Below are 16,795 nucleotides of genomic sequence, written 5' to 3'. Positions count from 1 at the left end.
GAGCCATCGCACCCGGCCGGTGTAAGAGTAGTTCTATCAGACAGTTATGGTCTGATCAAGAACTCTATAAAACTGTGGAGAGGACTAGTGATGTGGCCACAAAAAGAAAGACTTTAAGATTGTGTTTTCTTAGTCAGTAAGTGTAGTCAAGTCATCCCCCAGAGTCTGTAAGATAGAATAAATAATGCTGGTCATGTTGACTGTGCTGCACTCTCTGCTGTAACATGCACTTACAACACATCAGAAGTGCGGCTGTAGCCAGTTCTGTATTTGAACCATATACAACTCAGTGGTATTTATATAGTATTTTGCTTATTTTAAAGGCTTGAGGAGCATTTTGGGAATTAGTGGACTGATTTATACTTTCATTAAAAAAAGAAGTAGTTGAACTGAGATTTTCTTTTGCTCTCAGAGCAAATTTTCCTTCAGTAAAACACAGTCATTCATCAGTGCTCCCTCTAATAAGGGCTGTTTCTGCACCACCAGGGAGGCAGCCTCACTGACAAGAGGAGCCGGGAAGGGTTGTAGTTTGGAAGCTCCCTTGACCCTGGTTACCTTTTCTGCTTCGATCCTTGCTTCCCATTCTTCTCCATAAGCCATTTTGGCATCACCTGGGGCTCTCTGAGGAGATGCCTTCAGTGCGGAACTGAAGGGTGTTTTCAGAGGGTGTACAGAAATGACCCACAAGGGGCTAGATGTGTGAGAATCCATGTGGGAGGGGCTCGGACCTAGGCGGCCTCACTGTTTAGGGATGTGGGAAGGACCTCATGAGTCAGGCATCCTGTAGACAGGGTGAAACTGCTCACGGGATTGCTTCACCATTGGAAAGCGAAGAATAGGCTGCATTTTGTGGATTTCACCTGAGATTGGCCGAGTGTCGAGTTAGTCTAATTCTTCTTAGGCTTTGGGTTTTATTTCCCACATCGGGTGTTTCATGAGACAATATCATTTTTCCAAAATATGATATTTCTACTGTCAGAGATGTCCTCCATATGCAGGGGGGATTTTTAGTGCATGATGACTTAGTGGTTATTTTATTCAAAAATCCTAACTCTGTTTTGCATCAGCATTTCAGTAGTTGATACAGTAAAGCCTTGTCTGTTTCCCTGGCTTCGTGTGACCTGACAGCTTGCCAAAAGAGTGCCTGCACTGCACTTTGACAAACGCGACGACCTTCCTGCACTTTAACCCACCTCTGAGCTCACTCTTGTATTGCAGCCACCTGAGTGTCAGGTGACCTGGCTCTCCTAGGCAGGGAGGGCAGTGGAGCAGTTAAGAGTTTGGTTGCTGGAAGCAAGCAGACAGTTCATATTCCAACTTTGTCCCTTACTTAGCTGATGACCTTGGACAAAATACTTGACTTGGATATGTGTCAGTTTCTTCAGGTGGGCATTGAGATTACTTAAGAAAAAGGCGCTTGGCCAGGCGCAGTGGATCTCATCTATAATCCCAGTACTTTGGGAGGCTGAGGCGGGCAGATCACAAGGTCAGGAGTTTGAGACCAGCCTGGCCAATATGGTGAAACCCCATCTCTACCAAAAATACAGAAATTAGCCAGGCATGGTATAGGCACTTGTAGTCCCAGCTACTTGGGAGGCTGAGGCAGGAGAATTGCTTGAGGTGAAGGTTGCAGTGAGCTGAGATCACGCCCCTGCACTTCAGCCTGGGCAACAGTGCAAGACTCTGTCTCAAAAAAAGAAAAAAAGAAAAAGGCCCATTTCTAGTATGCATTTGAGGGTGAAATGAAATAATCCACATGAAGTATTAAGTGAAATGGCATAGTAGTCACTTAAATATTATTTCTATGGTGGCCTCAGGGTTTTCTTGGGTTAAAAAAAAGGGAAAAAGAATGTCTTTCTGGAAGCAGAGATGGCCGCAACAGTGCAACTGGGGCAGCCACCCCTGCCACAGTGTCAGCCTACTGAGAGGTTGTGGGCTCTGCCTCAGCTGTCGTGGGAGGGGAGGAGCTGTGGCTTTGGGCAGATTTGGCTGCCAGTTGGCCTCCTGGCCTTTCACAGGTCATCTGGCTTCTCTGGGCGTCAGCAAACCCATCTGTAAGATGAAGGCACGGCTTCCAAGTCCCTACAGACAAGGCCCAGGCACAGCAGATTTCCCTCCCGGCCGTCCTTAGTGATGGAGGTGCCTCAACACTGTTCTCCAGCCCAGAGCCTTGGCCACGCCTCTGCCTCAGGGCCACCCTGGTAGGATGAGAAGAGAGTGCCAGGTGGATGAGGCGAAAGCCGTCCTCAGAAGAAAAATAACCCGTGCAGTTGTTTTCTTTTCACGGCTGTTGGGTCAGCACATCCTTTCATTGTCAGTCTTCTCATCACGGGTGACATTTATCTCTGGACATCAAGAAAAGGCAGTGCAGGCTCTGAGCTGGATTTGTATGGGGAAGAAGTTTCTTGAAACATCAGGTTCTAATGGGTACTAAAATTATGTAATGGCTTTGTTTTTATAACTTAAAACCCTTTGTGATGTTAATTAAATGTAATGTTAATTGCATTATTAATAAGCATGCGGTGGTGTCGGAAAAATTGTTAGCCGCATGAATCAGTTTTATGTGACGGGAACTTGGCATGCAAGAGAAATGTGGGTCAGTTTTCCAACAGAATAGGAGTTGTTTTTCCCTAAGAAAAAGTTGTCGGGTTTACGTAGTGATACCAGGATTGATCATTTTCAGTGGAGAAGGTTCTGATGATGTGAGGTGTTTTAACATGGAGAAAGTAATCTGGAGCCACACAAGCCTGAGGTAGAGTCCAAATTAGTGGTCTGTGGAAGTGACGTAAGCTCTCTGGGTCTTAGTTTTCTTAGCTGTCTGGGGATCATAGCATCCTCTCCATCAGATTGTTTTGAGAATTAAATGGTGCAAGTTTAATGCCTTTTTTTTTTTTTTGAGAGACGGAATCTCACTCTGTTGCCAGGCTGAAGTGCAGTGGTGCAATCTCGGCTCACTGCAAACTCCACTTCCCAGGTTCAAGCAATTCTCCTGCCTCAGCCTCCTGAGTAGCTGGGATTACAGGCGCACACCACCACATCAGCTAATTTTTGTATTTTTAGTAGATGGAGTTTCATCATGTTGGCCAGGATCCCTTGATCTCTTGACGTCATGATCTGCCCACCTTGGCCTCCCAAAGTGCTGGGACCACAGGCATGAGCCACTGTGCCCGGCCAGTTTAATGCTTATTATACAGTGTCCAGCATATCAGAGCTCAGTTAGAAGATGATGGCAGTGATAACAGCGACACTATTATTGATGAAAACTTCCACACCAGGCACAGTGGCTCATGCCTGTAATCCCAGCACTTTAGGAGGCTGAGGTGGGCAGATTGCTTGAGCTCAGGAGCTCGAGACTAGCCTGGGCAGTTTGGCGAAACCTCTTCTCTACTAAAAATACAAAAATCAGCTGGGCGTGGTAGCACGCACTAGTAGTCCCAGGTACTGGGGAGGCTGAAGTGGGAGGATCGCTCGAGCCTGGGAGGTCGAGGCTTCAGTGATTGCACCACTGCAATCCAGCCTGGATGACAGAGTGGGATTCCGTGTCAAAAAAATATTTTTTTTTTCATAAAACCTTAAAAGCCTGAACTGGGAAAGAATGTGAAGAGGATGTGTGTAGAAGAGGTAACTTTCTGTCTCATACCTTTTACATGGACTTTTTTCATGCCTCTCTTTTTTCTCTTAATAGGAATGAATTCTTCCAAAACCAAACTAGAACTGCAAAAGCACCTGACGACATTAACTAATCAGGAGCAGGCGACAATTTTTGAGGAGGTTCAGGTACAGTACAGATTTTAATTTCTAGAAGGGAAGAAAAGGCAGGCAGTTTGCCTGGGAAATGCTGTGTATACAAAATAGCAAACCAGTGTTGTCCCAGCCTGGGGGAAGGTGCCTTGAGTTCGTCTTGCTTTCAGGGGTGTCCAGTCTTTGGGCTTCCCTGGGCCACATTGGAAGAAGAAGAATTGTCCAGGACCACACATAAAAGACACTAACGTTAGCTGATAAGCAAAAAAAAAAAAATTGCAAGAAAAATATCTCATAATGTTTTAAGAAAGTTGATGAATTTGTGTTGGGCTGCATTCATAGCCGTTCTGGGCCACGTGTTGGACATGCTTGGCTTAAGCTTTCACAGTCCCAAAGGGGGTCCAGGTGAGAATGGCAGATTCCCATCAGGCCTTAGCTTAAATAGTGAAAGTAACTGAAACAGGCAAGCCTCCTCCTTAAACAAATGTTAGAATAAGAAAGAGGAAATCATAAAATGGAAAGCGCCTCAGGCTGGGAGACAGAAGGCCTGGCCTCTGGTCTACATGCACTCATCTGTTCCCTGGGAAACCTCTGCGCACCCTTTCCCGCTCAGGATTTCAGCCCTAAGTGTGGGAGTCGAATGAGACAACGTTTGGTACATGAACTTGGACAGAATTGTTCCTTCTCCTCCACCCCTTTTTTTTTTAATTTTAAAAAATAAATTTAGGTCATGCTGTCTACTTGAACCTGATAATATATCAAACCTACAAAAACAAAACAGAATTCAAGCTCATCAGCTTTCTGCAGTAAACTAGGAAACTAGCTCCTGCCCTTGCCTTTAGATGCAATGTATCTCAGGGAGACCATGCTGTGTGTGCTGGCATGCCTGTAGTCTGTTCATTATGAATCTTTAATGAGGTCATCCAAAATTTCATGTCTGCTTAAGCTGAGGGGCATTTTCTATGGTTTCCTGGCACTTTTTTCGGGAGGGAGGCGCATCAAAACAAAGAATAAATATCTCCTTTTGAGGGGCGGGCAGCAGGTTCTACAAATAGAGGAGCCATTATACGAAACAAGACAGTTAACTGGGTGGGTTGTAAGTGCTTTTCCCTCCTCACTGGGGAAAGACTATATTAGGAGCCACGATCCACTTTCTGTTAGTGTAAAACAATGAATGGATTGTCTTTCTTTCTTTTTCTTTTTCTTTTTCTTTGAGATGGAGTCTCACTCTCGCTCAGAGCTGGAGTGCAATGGTGCGACCTCGGCTCACTTGCAACCTCCGCTTCCCAGGTTCAAGCGATTCTTCTGCCTCAGCCTCCTGAGTAGCTGGGATTACAGGCACCTGCCATCATGCCCAACTAATTTTTGTATTTTTAGTAGAGACAGGGATTTACCATATTGGCTAGGCTGGTCTTGAACTCTTGACCTTGTGATCTGCCTGCCTTGGCCTCCCAAAGTGCTGGGATTACAGGCGTGAGCCACCACATCCAGCCGTCTTTCTCTTTTTAATCACATGTTAGAGGCCTTGGCTTATTTCTTTGTTCTCCTTCTACAGTAGAATTGGCATATGCTATAGGAAGAGAGCATAGAAAGATGTTTTTTTTTAATGTCTCAAATAGCCTAGAGGGTAATTTTCACAATTTTCACTTGTCTTTATGTTTTCTTGTTTTCTTCTGAATCAACTTGAGACATGCTACTTTGTTTTTTCTTAAAAGATCTTTAGAGTTCTAAGTACACAATACTCTTAGACAAATATGTGATTTGCATTTGGAATTCAAAAATGGACAATATGCTTCTGATTGTTAATGCATTTACAATTCAAGCTGGGCCCTTCTCATCTAATGCTGGCCCACTTACCGTTCTAGGGCTTTCCAGTCACTTTAAGAAACGTTGTTCTAGCAAGCAAAGAGGAACTTGCCTTTCATTATATGGGTTTTCTTTTTCGTTTAGACAGCACCACATAGCTCTCCCTAACACAGTGTGGTGAATCAGTATAGGTAATACACAAAATACTCCTCTGCAGCAATGAGATGTTCCTAATGGACATGATTCTGAGATTCTCTTTGACTCATGCAGGCTTTTAGACACTGAGTGTATCATGGCAAAGTCACTGACTAAGATTTGCTTTTTTTAAAAAAAAAGCCTTCAAGCTGGGTGTAGTGGCTCACACCTGTAATCCCAGCACTTTGGGAGGCTGAGGCGGGCGGATCACAAGGTCAGGAGTTCAAGACCAGCCTGGCCAACATGGTGAGACCCTGTATCTACTAAAATACAAAAAAACCAAAGCAAAAACCAAAACCAGTTAGCGCTGGGTGTGGTGGCACGTGGCTGTAGTCCTGGCTGCTTGGGAGGCTGAGGCAGGGGAATCGCTTGAACCCGGGAAGTGGAGATTGCACCACTGCACTCCAGCCTGGTGACAGAGCAAGACTCCAGTTACAAAAAAAAAAAAAAAAAAAAAAAGGCATTCAGTTAATATCCTGAGGCCCCTGTGTGTCGTTCTAGAGGTCTCTGAAATTGTTTAGTTGCTCCGAACACAAAGGGAAATTGTGGTGTTCCCCAGCTTTGAAAAGCCAGCTCCTGCTCTGTCCTCCGTCACTGTGAGTGTGGCTGGTTTTTGAATGATACAGATTTGCCCATGAATCTCTTTTTCTAGTGGCTTGTTAGATGGTCTTGTTTCATTATGTCCTCAATGACCATTCTTGGTTTCAGAAAACATTTTATAAACCCAAGTCGTTGGTTTCATTTTAGACAGCAGTGCCTGCTACCGTGTTTGAACATCATACATTTCAAAAAGGTTGTAAGGAAAAAGGTGGATTTGCAGTTTCCTGAGTCCTCTTATAAATAGAATGGTAAATATTTTCCTTTGTTCAGTCTTTCCTGGAGTGGGATTTGTTTCTGAAAAACTCCTCCACGTGCACATTTTCATAAGAGAAATGTAATTACTGTTGAAATTAATGGTACATGATTACTTAGTTATTAAAACATACCATAGTCAAGGATTATGTAAATGAATATTTAATGCCCCAAAAAAAATGGAACTTTAACAGCTGTAAAGAAATCAATAATCACTGTGTAAACGATGCTGGAGGCTATCTCTGCTGTAAATAAGCCAATTTTGAGCACTCAGAACTTGATGCCAGACAGGCATGTGGGCATACCACACTGCAAAGCCATCTTTTTATTTATGAGCTTTTTGAAATGTTTAATTTTCAAACATATCTTGCTGGGCATATGTGAGGATGACCCCATGCTGTCTGTTACTGGGTGAATATGCTAAATCCAAATTGGTCATCTCAGGATAAGAATTGCTGTGAAGCCAAAGTGGGGCTAGTAAATGAAATATCTCCAAGTCTACTTCTCATCTATATGAGTGTGTTTCAGGAAATGACTTAGTTAAATACTGACTAGATAAATCAGTGCCTACTCAATAGGCATTAATTCATCAAATAACGTGACTTCACAAGTTAAAGGTTAATGGTCAGAAGAGACTTATTTTTTTTTTTTTTAACTTTCTGAAGAATGTATTTCAGCTTGGATTTTTCATCATTTTAAAATTATTTCTTATAAAATGTGATTATAATCTTTAAAAAGATGTTATAATGTAGTGTCGAAGTGAGTGTTTTTTGTTTTTGTTTTTGTTTTTTGAGGACAGAGTCTTGCTCTCTCACCCAGACTGGAGTACAATGGCGTGATCTCAGCCCACTGCAACCTCCGTCTCCTGGGTGCAAGCGATTCTCCTGCCTCAGCCTCCCGAGTAGCTGGAACTACAGGCGCATGCCACCGCACCCAGCTAATTATTTGTATTTTAGTAGAGACGGGGTTTCCCCATGTTGCCCAGGGTGGTATTGGACTCCTGAGCTCAGGCAATCCACCCGCCTCAGCCTCGCAAAGTGCTGGGATTTACAGGCGTGAGCCACCGTGCCCAGACGAGTATTGTCTTTTTAAGTAGTTCCCTTAGAAGACCATGGGCTTTCTCAACATTCTGGAATGCATTGATCAGTGTTGGAAATGTATTGATTTATTTATTAATTTTTTGTAAGAGACGGGTTCACTGTTTTACCCAGGCTGGAGTGCAGCGGTTTTCTAGGGTGTGTTAAGAGCACATTACAGTTGCGAACTCCTGGGCTCAAGCCATCCTCCTACGTCAGCTTCCTGAGAAGCTGAGACTACAGGTACATGCCACCTTGTCAGGCTGGCAATTTATTTCTGAATTGCCTTTATGACAATTTATAAGCCTCTTATAGGTTAAGAAAGATATAACTAACTTAGTTTTATTACTTTTAACAGGCAATTGTTTTGTAATATTCTTTTATAAATGGAAGTATAGCATATAGATAAAAAAGCCCACAAATCAATGGTGTATAGTTCAGTGAATTTTTATAAGGTAAATACACCTGTGCAGCCAGTGCCAAGATTAAGAAATGGAGCATTTCTGGCCAGGTGTGATGGCTCACACCTGTAATCCCAGCATTTTGGGAGGCTGAAGCAGGTGGATCATCTGAGGTCAGGAGTTCAACACCGGCCTGGCCAACATGGGGAAACCCTGTGTCTACTGAAAATACAAAAATTAGCTGGGCGTGGTGGCATGTGCCTGTAGTCACAGCTACTTGGGAGGCAGAGACATGAGAATTGCTTGAACCTGGGAGGCAGAGGTTGCAGTGAACCGAGATTGTGCCACTGCACTCCAACCTCGGGGATAGAGTGAGACTCTGTCTCCAAAAAGAAAGAAAGAAAGAAATGGGGTATTTCTATTGCTTCATAGTCCTGTCTTGTGTCTGCCTCCAGGTAACCATCATTCTGGCTTGTGACACCATAGTTTAATTTTGAACAAGCAAGTAATTTGATGGCAAAGTGATGTCACCCAACTTGAGTCCTCATTATTTTCCTAAGACTTGTCTCTCTGACTGATGAATGTTCATAAAGTTAAATCACTTTAAGAAATAATGATTTGCCACTATCGAGGATGGGGAAGTTGCATGGGAGGTTTTAGGAAGATGATACCTCACTAATTGTAATTCAGAATTACATTAAAAAAAGATTTATTTCTTGATTGTGTATGTATGATATCATAAACGTGCGTTTCTCTGCTTTAGTGACTTCTCTGTGATGTTTAGCAGGCTCCATGATGCGGTCTCTGATTCTTATCAGTTTTTAATGAAAAACAACTATGGTAGTATACTGTTCTCAGTTGTAATCTAATTTTCTTCCTATTTGAATATATATGTGTGTGTGTGTGTGTGTGTGTGTGTGTATATATATATATATATATATATAATATATATATATATAATATATATATATATTTGTTTTGTTTTGTTTTGTTTTGAGGTAGAGTCTTGCTCTGTCACCAGACTGGAATGCAGTGGCATGATCTCGGCTCACTGCAACTTCTGCCTCTTGGGTTCAAGTGGTTTTCTTGCTTCAGCCTCCCAAGTAGCTGGGACTACAGGCATGCGCCACTACTCCTGGCTAATTTGTATTTTTAATAGAGACTGTTTCACCATGTTGGCCAGGATGGTCTCAATCTCTTGACCTCGTGATCTGCCCACCTGGGCCTCCCAAAGTGCTGGGATTACAGGTGTGAGCCACTGTCCCTGGCCTGAATAGTTTTTTAATGTGTATTTTGAGGGGGAAAATATATTAACACCCCTCCTCTTATTACTGTATGATTAGCCTTTTAAAATAGATGATGATTAAGAATTTCTTAAAGCAAAATATACATTTTCTTGTGGGGATAGCTGGAAGGTTTAATTAAAGATACAGGAGAAGAAAGGATAGGTCAACCATTAGGTGCCTGTACTTGCTCAGAGGCCCCTTGTAATTACTGTCTGCTTCCCTGGACCATTTTTTTTTAATAGACTTAATTTTTTTAGAGCAGTTTTAGGTTTACAGGAAAATGGGGTGAAAAGCACAGAGTTCCCTTATCAGCTTTTACTGTCCCCCACCATACAGTTTCTCCTTTTTGTTGTTGTTAGACAATTTTATTCTTGTTGCCCAGGCTGGAGTGCAGTGGCGCGATCTCGGCTCACTGCAACCTCCTCCTCCCGGGTTCAAGTGATTCTCCTGCCTCAGCCTCCCGAGTAGCTAGGATTCAGGTATGTGCCACCACGGCCAGCTAATTTTTGTATTTTTAGTAGAGACAGGGTTTTGCCATTTTGGCCAGGCTGGTCTCAAACCCCTGACCTCATGATCTGCCCACCTCAACCCCTCAAAGTGCTGGGATTACAGGCGTGAGCCGCATCGCCCAGCCAGTTTCTCCTATTTTTAATATAATATCTTGCATTGCTGAGGGTTCATTCATTATAATTGATGAGCCAATATTTGTACATTAATACTAGCTGAAGTCCATGGTTTATATTTGGGTTCACTGTTGGTGGTCTATATTCTGTGGGTTGTGATAGATGTTTAATGTCATCTGCCCATCATTACGATATACAGAATAGTTTCACTGCCCTAAAAATCCCCGTGCTCTGCTTGTTCTGCCACCTCCTCCCTAATCCTTGATCTTTTTGCTCTCTCCATAGTTTTGCCTTTTCCAGCATGTCATGTAGTTGGAATCACACAGTAGCCTTTTCAGACTGGCTTCTTTCACTTAGCAGTGTGCACTTAAGGTGCTTCCATGGCTCTTTATGGCCTGATAGCTCATTTCTTGTTGCTGAATCATATTCGGTTTTATGGATGCATTCACTACAGTTTCTTTACCCATTCACCAACTGATGCACATTTTGTTGCTTCTAAGTTTTGAAAACTGTGAATAAAGGATGCTGTAAACATGAGATGATAGGTTTTTGTGTAGATGTAAGTTTTCAGCTCATTTGGGTAAACACCAAGGAGTGCAGTTGCTGGGTCATGTGGTAAGAATGGTTTACTTTTATCAGAAACTGCCAGCCCGCTTTCCATAGTGGCTGTACTGTTTTGCATCCCTGCCCACCATAAATGAGAGTTCTTGTTGTTTTGTGGACATTTGGGCTCTGTGTACCCATCACCCTTTGATCTAGCAGTGTTAAGCTGGGATTGTGGAGTACTGCCACTTTCCTGTTTGAGAATCTAATGCCAGCTTTCTCTAGAGAAATCCACTTGTCGCATGTAATATGTAAAGTTTTGTAATATTGGGTTTCACAGCCCAGAATACACGTTGAGAGTGTCTGCTTTAGCCTCTAAAATATTTAATACTTCAGTCCGAAATTTGAAAGAACAAGGAAGTCCTCAATGAAAACAAGCCCTTCTGATCATTAACTATCTTTTCCTTAAGTAACAAGATCAACTTACCTTTTTCTCTCTCTCTTTAAGAAAGGACATGTCAGAAAGTCTGTGTTAGTGCTACCTTTGCTTTGCATGGTTATGACATGCCGGGTAAAGTCACTTCCTCAGTTAGCTGAGGAGGAAGGTCACCAGGAGTGGTGTTGACCCAGACGCAGATCTTTGTATAGTTGATCCATTTATTTCACTGAATTTGTTTTAAAGAGCAGGCTGGAAGTTTGGCATAGGGAGACAGGAGGAACAGACAATGGATACTTGTCAATATGCTGGCGCGGTGGCTCATGCCTGTAATCCCAGCACTTTGGAGGGCTAAGGCAGGCAGATCACAAGGTCAGGAGATCGAGACCATCCCGGCTAACATGGTGAAACCCCATCTCTACTAAAAATACAAAGATATTGGCCAGGCATTGTGGCACACGCCTGTAGTCCCAGCTACTCAGGAGGCTGAGGCAAGAGAATCACTTGAACCCAGGAGGCGGAGGTTGCAGTGAGCTGAGATTGCACCACTGCACTCCAGCCTGAGCAACAGAGCAAGACTCTGTCTAAAAAAAAAAAGGGGATGTATTTTCAAAGTTTATAGACTAAAAACTTTGTGTTTCCTAAAGCAACTCATTAATTCATTTTACTTTCTGCATATACAGATAAAATAATACATTAAATTAGGTGGCTTTGAAAAAAGCTCACTCTGGCATTTCAAATCCAAAGCATTTGGGAGCAGGAGGAGAGCCTGGAGTTTCCTCTGTGCACAGTCCTCACTCCAGCAGACAGGGAAGCTAAGATGAAGGGACCTGGCCTCGGTCCCACTTCTAGGCAGCAGGCGGAACCTACACGTCCTGACTTCTGGTCCAGTGTGCTGTGCCACGACCCTGTCTCAAAGTTAAAAGGCATAGAGAGAAAAAAATTTTTTTTTAAAGAAATATAAAAGAAATTTAGTACCTGCCATAAAATTGTGTATGGAAGGGCCTGCCCCGTGGGGATTCCACAGAGTACTTCACGGTGAACACATTTGACATAGGAAATTATGACACTGAATTCAGATGCCGTTTTCCTTGCCAGTCCCCTAAGAGTTTCTAAATGTTTGGTCATTATGACCCCTGGCCTCTGGGTATTTTCATGGATTTTGTTTTTTCCTCTTGTATTAAAAGCTATTTATTTGTTAAATATTTTGACTGTGTCTTTCTCTGATATTAAAGATTCATTTTAGATATGACGACATCAGAGATCAAAGACTAAATCTGGTCCACTGGCTCCACTGTTGCTTTTTAGAAATTCTCTCTACTTTTAGGATCGTTAGTGCCCCCTAGTGAGATGATTGGGTAAAGGCACTAGTTTAGTGGATGGAAGCTGTTACCATTTATGAAGAGATGGCTTAGCAATATTGTTGATGATTAAAAACAAATCCTGTTTCTGATTTTTCTTTTTTTAAGAAATTGAGACCAAGAAATGAGCAGCGAGAGAATGAATTGATTATTTCTTTCCTGAGATGTTTATATGAAGAGAAACAAAAAGAGCACATCCATATTGGGGAGATGAAGCAGGTATGGCATTTTTGTGTCTTATAATTGTTGCCAAATCTCTGTAGAAACAAAGTGTTGAGGATTTTCTGAAACTCTGATGCCTCTTTTTCTCCCTATGTTTTGTTTTCATTTGTTGCACATGGAGGGGAAATTTGGGAGAGTTAAATGATGTATGCCTCAGAAGATAAGAAAAGTTTCTGTCTGCACATAGTGGAGGCGGAACAGTGGCTCTAATAAGAGAACTGGCTTAGAGCAGCAAGGACGGAGTTTAAGAGTGGGTGACCAGGATGAGCTGCATGGCTTGCAGGGAGCTGTTCTGTCATCTTGCCTTTCTTCTTTGTAAACCTGGAAGGACATTGCATGGCTGCCTTTGGAACTACAAAAAGTACTTGAGGCAGGGCATGGTGGCTCACGCCTGCAATCCCAGCGCTTTGGGAGGCTGAGGTGGGCAGATCACGAAGTCAGGAGTTCAAGACCAGCCTAGCCAACATGGTGAAACCCCATCTCTACTAAAAATAGAAAAATTAGCCAGGTGTGGTGGTATACACCTGTAATCCCAGCTACTCAGGAAGCTGAGGCAGGAGAATCACTTGAACTGGGAGGTGGAGGTTGCAGTGAGACGAGATCACGCCATTGCACGCCAACGGGGGCAACAGAGTGAGACTCCGTCGCAAAAAAAAAAAAAAAAAAAAGGAAAGTACCAGAATGTCCTTTGTAATATAAACCCTAGGTTACAAATATAATGTTAGCAAGCCTGGCTTATGTGCTATTCAGGTTAGAACTTGGATTAATGCCATTTTTCATGACAGAAATACAGAGTCTCCCTCCCCTCCTCCGCTGTCTATAGCCTTATTTAGCTTTTCTCTTTGTGGGGTCTCAAGGCAGAAGCTGAGGCTCTCTGCAGATCTCTGCCTTGGAAGATCTTTAGGTTTGGGAGTCCCTATGTTACGTGGTACCACACACCATTTTCCTTTGTCTTTTGGACTCCATGTGAGTCCATTCGTAATGAACCATTAATAGCCTCAAAGCATACGCGTTTTATATTTGCTAAAGTTACTTGTCTGCCAAAAATCTAGAGAAAAATCAGTGAAGGAGGTACAGTTTCTCAAAAGTGTGTTGCCTTTTTCTTTTTGAACACTCCCCGGTGCATGTTCCAAAGGCACTTCTGTGCTCAGCGGCGTGCTCTGTCCCTCGGCAGCCTTTGCATCTGGACCCCAAACCAGGCGTGCAGTTTTCGTGGGGTGTCCACTTAGCAGATCTCCTCATTAGGTTTCTACCTTCAGGGTTGCTTTGGCAGTCTCGTGCCTTCCCTGAACCCATGGGCTCGTGTAGAGTGTCAGCCATGGTTTCGAATCTCATTGGCCAGCCATGGGGTCCTTCAGCCGTGGCTCCAGGATGAGTATACGACCTGTGTTTTTGTGGCTTTTGACTTTTGGCCTTGGTTTGTAGCCATTCTTCCCTTCCCAGCCTGCACCCTTAAGATAGCATTCTGGTTCTGTGTCTCTCTTGTTCACTTTTGCATGGACCACACAGTCTGAGTTTTCAGTTAATTTTTGAGTTCATTTTTCAGCCTACGTCTTTTCTCTTTTCCACCCTTTTCCCTCTCTTGTGCCACTGATAGCTTTATCCCTGTTCTGATTTTCTTTTCTCTGAGTCACTCTGACTTGTTCCAACAGGAAATTGATAATTTTAAAGTAATTTATAACTGCCAGAAAGGGGAATGAAGCATTTATGGTAGATGGAAAGTCTTCTTTTACTAAACATTTTGAGCATGTATGGTGGATGGAAAATTTTGACCTAACTGCAGACTCATTTTTATGGAGCAGGATAATATTTTTATGATTTGGGCATAGATCATCCAATAGAGAAATGTGTTTAATGTTTTTTTTCCCCCCTAAAACGTAAGAGCTCCATGCGGAAGTGACTGAGCCTTACGAGCAGAGCTGGCTTCTGTGCAGCACTTTCACTAGGGGTTTCTAAACATCGTGACCCAGAAGGTTCATGTCTTTGTCTATAAAGAAGCTGCCCTAATCCCCCGACGAGGTTGGTGTCCTCCAGGCTGGACACTCTCATGGGCTCTGAGAAGTGGGTTTTTCCGAGCAGCAGCTGCTTTATAGACCTATTAGGCGCAGGCCTGAGATTCACTGATAGATTCCTTTTCATGTTTTTTGCTATCAGTTTAGCCACTTGGATTTCATCACCTTCCTGTTGCACCTAAAAATGTCTTTAGCTTTTGAAAATGTGGGAAGATGTGTCCTAGACAGTGGTAGGGATCGTGGCTTTGACAAAGAACTTCTCTGGCCACGGGACTTCAAAAGCGGCCGGAGGACAGTGAGCACTCCTCAGTGCTGTGTGCCTCAGGGTTAGCAGGGATGCCCTATGTGCTTTTCAAAGACGGAAAGAATAGTGCCGGATAACTGTCAGAGGAGTTGTGAAATACAAAAAGCCCTGAATGAATCTTTAGATCTTATGGAACAGGGTTCACTTTGGGAAAGACTTATACATTAAGTTAGAGGCTGTCATGTTTTAGTCAATGGATTGTCATTTCCACCTGTATTCACAGAGGTGGCACAAAAATTAGTATGAAATCAGCTGCCACTTACTGACTGTTTGCCATGTAACAGCTGGAGTTCTCATTCCTTACGTAAATGATTCCATTCATTCTGCAAGTTTTCTGAGGTAGGTGGTAAAATACCCATTGTATACTTGAGGAAATGGTAGCTAGTGAGTAACGGAGACACTTTTTCTGATGCCTAAGCACTTTATCATTATGTTTTTTTAAGGGGCTTAACAAAATTTAATGCTGTATAACTACTTATTGATTTGCTTGGGTCTGTTTTCTAGTACATTCGTTTTTCTTTCTTTTTGTGACTTTCTTTTTCTTTTTCTTTTTTTTTTTGGAGACAGAGTTTCACTCTTCTTGCCCCGGCTGGAGTGCAGTGGCGCGATCTCGGCTCACTGCAACCTCCGCCTCCTAGGTTCAAGCTATTCTCCTGCCTCAGCCTCCCAAGTAGCTGGGATTACAGGCGTGCGCCACCATGCCCGGTTAATTTTGGTATTTTCAGTAGAGATGGGGTTTTACCATGTTGGCCAGGCTGGTCTCAAACTTCTGACCTCAGGAGATCCACTCACCTTGGCCTCCCAAAGTTCTGAAATTATAGGCATAAGCCACTGCGCCTGGCTGTTTGTTTTCTAACAAAATTATTTTCTAGCAGAAAGCAATCAGGTGAGAATCCACCTAAGAAACAATTTAATTCAGATATTTTTGTTGTATGTTTTAAAAAAATGTACCTTCAGCTGGATGTGGTAGCTTACTCCTGTAATTCCTGCACTTCGGGAGGCCTAGGCAGGTAGATCACTTGCGCTCAGGAGTTTGAGATCAGCCTGGCCAACATGGTAAAACTCCATCTCTGCAAAAAAAACACAAAAATTACCTGGGCATGGTAGCGCGTAGTCCCAGCTACTTTGGGGGCTGAAGTGGGAGGATTGCTTGAACCTGGGAGGTCGAGACTGCAGTGAGCTGTGATCATGGCACTGTACTCCAGCCTGGGCAACAAAATGAGACCTTGTCACCATGTCTCCAAAAAAAAAAAAAAAGTACCTCTTTGTAAATAAGTAACACTAAGACTTCATTTAGAGGTTGTTGAGCAAGGTCCATTGTGTTTTTGCTTTCATTTTTTATGGCCAGCAGTTAAGGGAGAGAACCTTTGTTTGCAGAGGATAATGAAAGGATGATGGGAAAATAAAAGTAGAGAGAGGAAGAAGCAAGAAAGCAGAGATCTGTAGAAAGGGATGAAGGGGTTGTATAGGCAGAGAGAATAGGCTCTTTGACTGAGAAATGGATTTTGTCTCACCCTCTGAAATGCCCCAAAAGGTAAGTTATTGCTTTATTGTGAAAAGCTGATACTAGCTAGCTCCCTTGGTACCACGCTGTGCTCGATGCTTTACACCCTTGACCTGTTTCAGTCTCACAACACAGTGTTAGGATTAGATCTTGCCATTGGTCTCCCTTTACTGAAGAGGAAGTTTGAGGCTCAGAAAGTAAGAAACTTGCAGAAGACCACGGTCAGTGAAGACATCTCTGATCCAGTTGCGAGCCTGAGCAATAAATGACTTCAATGGATTGGTTTCAAAGCACATTTCCTCATTTTACTTGGGGTAATCAAGGCAACTCTCTGAGGCAAAATTATTTCCTGGACTTGAAGCCATGTCACTAAGGAGCAAATGAGGCGAGATCATAGATAGAATCAGAATGATGGCCCGGTGCCAAAAAGATG

General features: G+C 43.0%; 1 protein-coding gene across 1 annotated transcript in view; it reads left to right on the top strand.

Moving 5' to 3' along the window:
- The window catches only part of TBC1D1 (TBC1 domain family member 1), a 241,899-nt gene that overhangs the window by 129,637 nt on the left and 95,467 nt on the right, over window positions 1–16,795 (top strand). Inside the window, exons 7-9 of the mRNA XM_017527240.2 lie at window positions 3,686–3,777; window positions 12,429–12,554; window positions 14,697–14,849. Of these exons, the coding sequence (XP_017382729.1) occupies window positions 3,686–3,777; window positions 12,429–12,554; window positions 14,697–14,849 (371 nt within the window). The remainder of the gene's footprint in view (window positions 1–3,685; window positions 3,778–12,428; window positions 12,555–14,696; window positions 14,850–16,795) is intronic.

Source organism: Cebus imitator, unplaced genomic scaffold (assembly GCF_001604975.1).
Source record: "Cebus imitator isolate Cc_AM_T3 unplaced genomic scaffold, Cebus_imitator-1.0 Scaffold47, whole genome shotgun sequence".
Taxonomy (NCBI): Eukaryota; Metazoa; Chordata; class Mammalia; order Primates; family Cebidae; genus Cebus; species Cebus imitator.
This window is presented reverse-complemented; position numbering and strand designations above follow the sequence as displayed.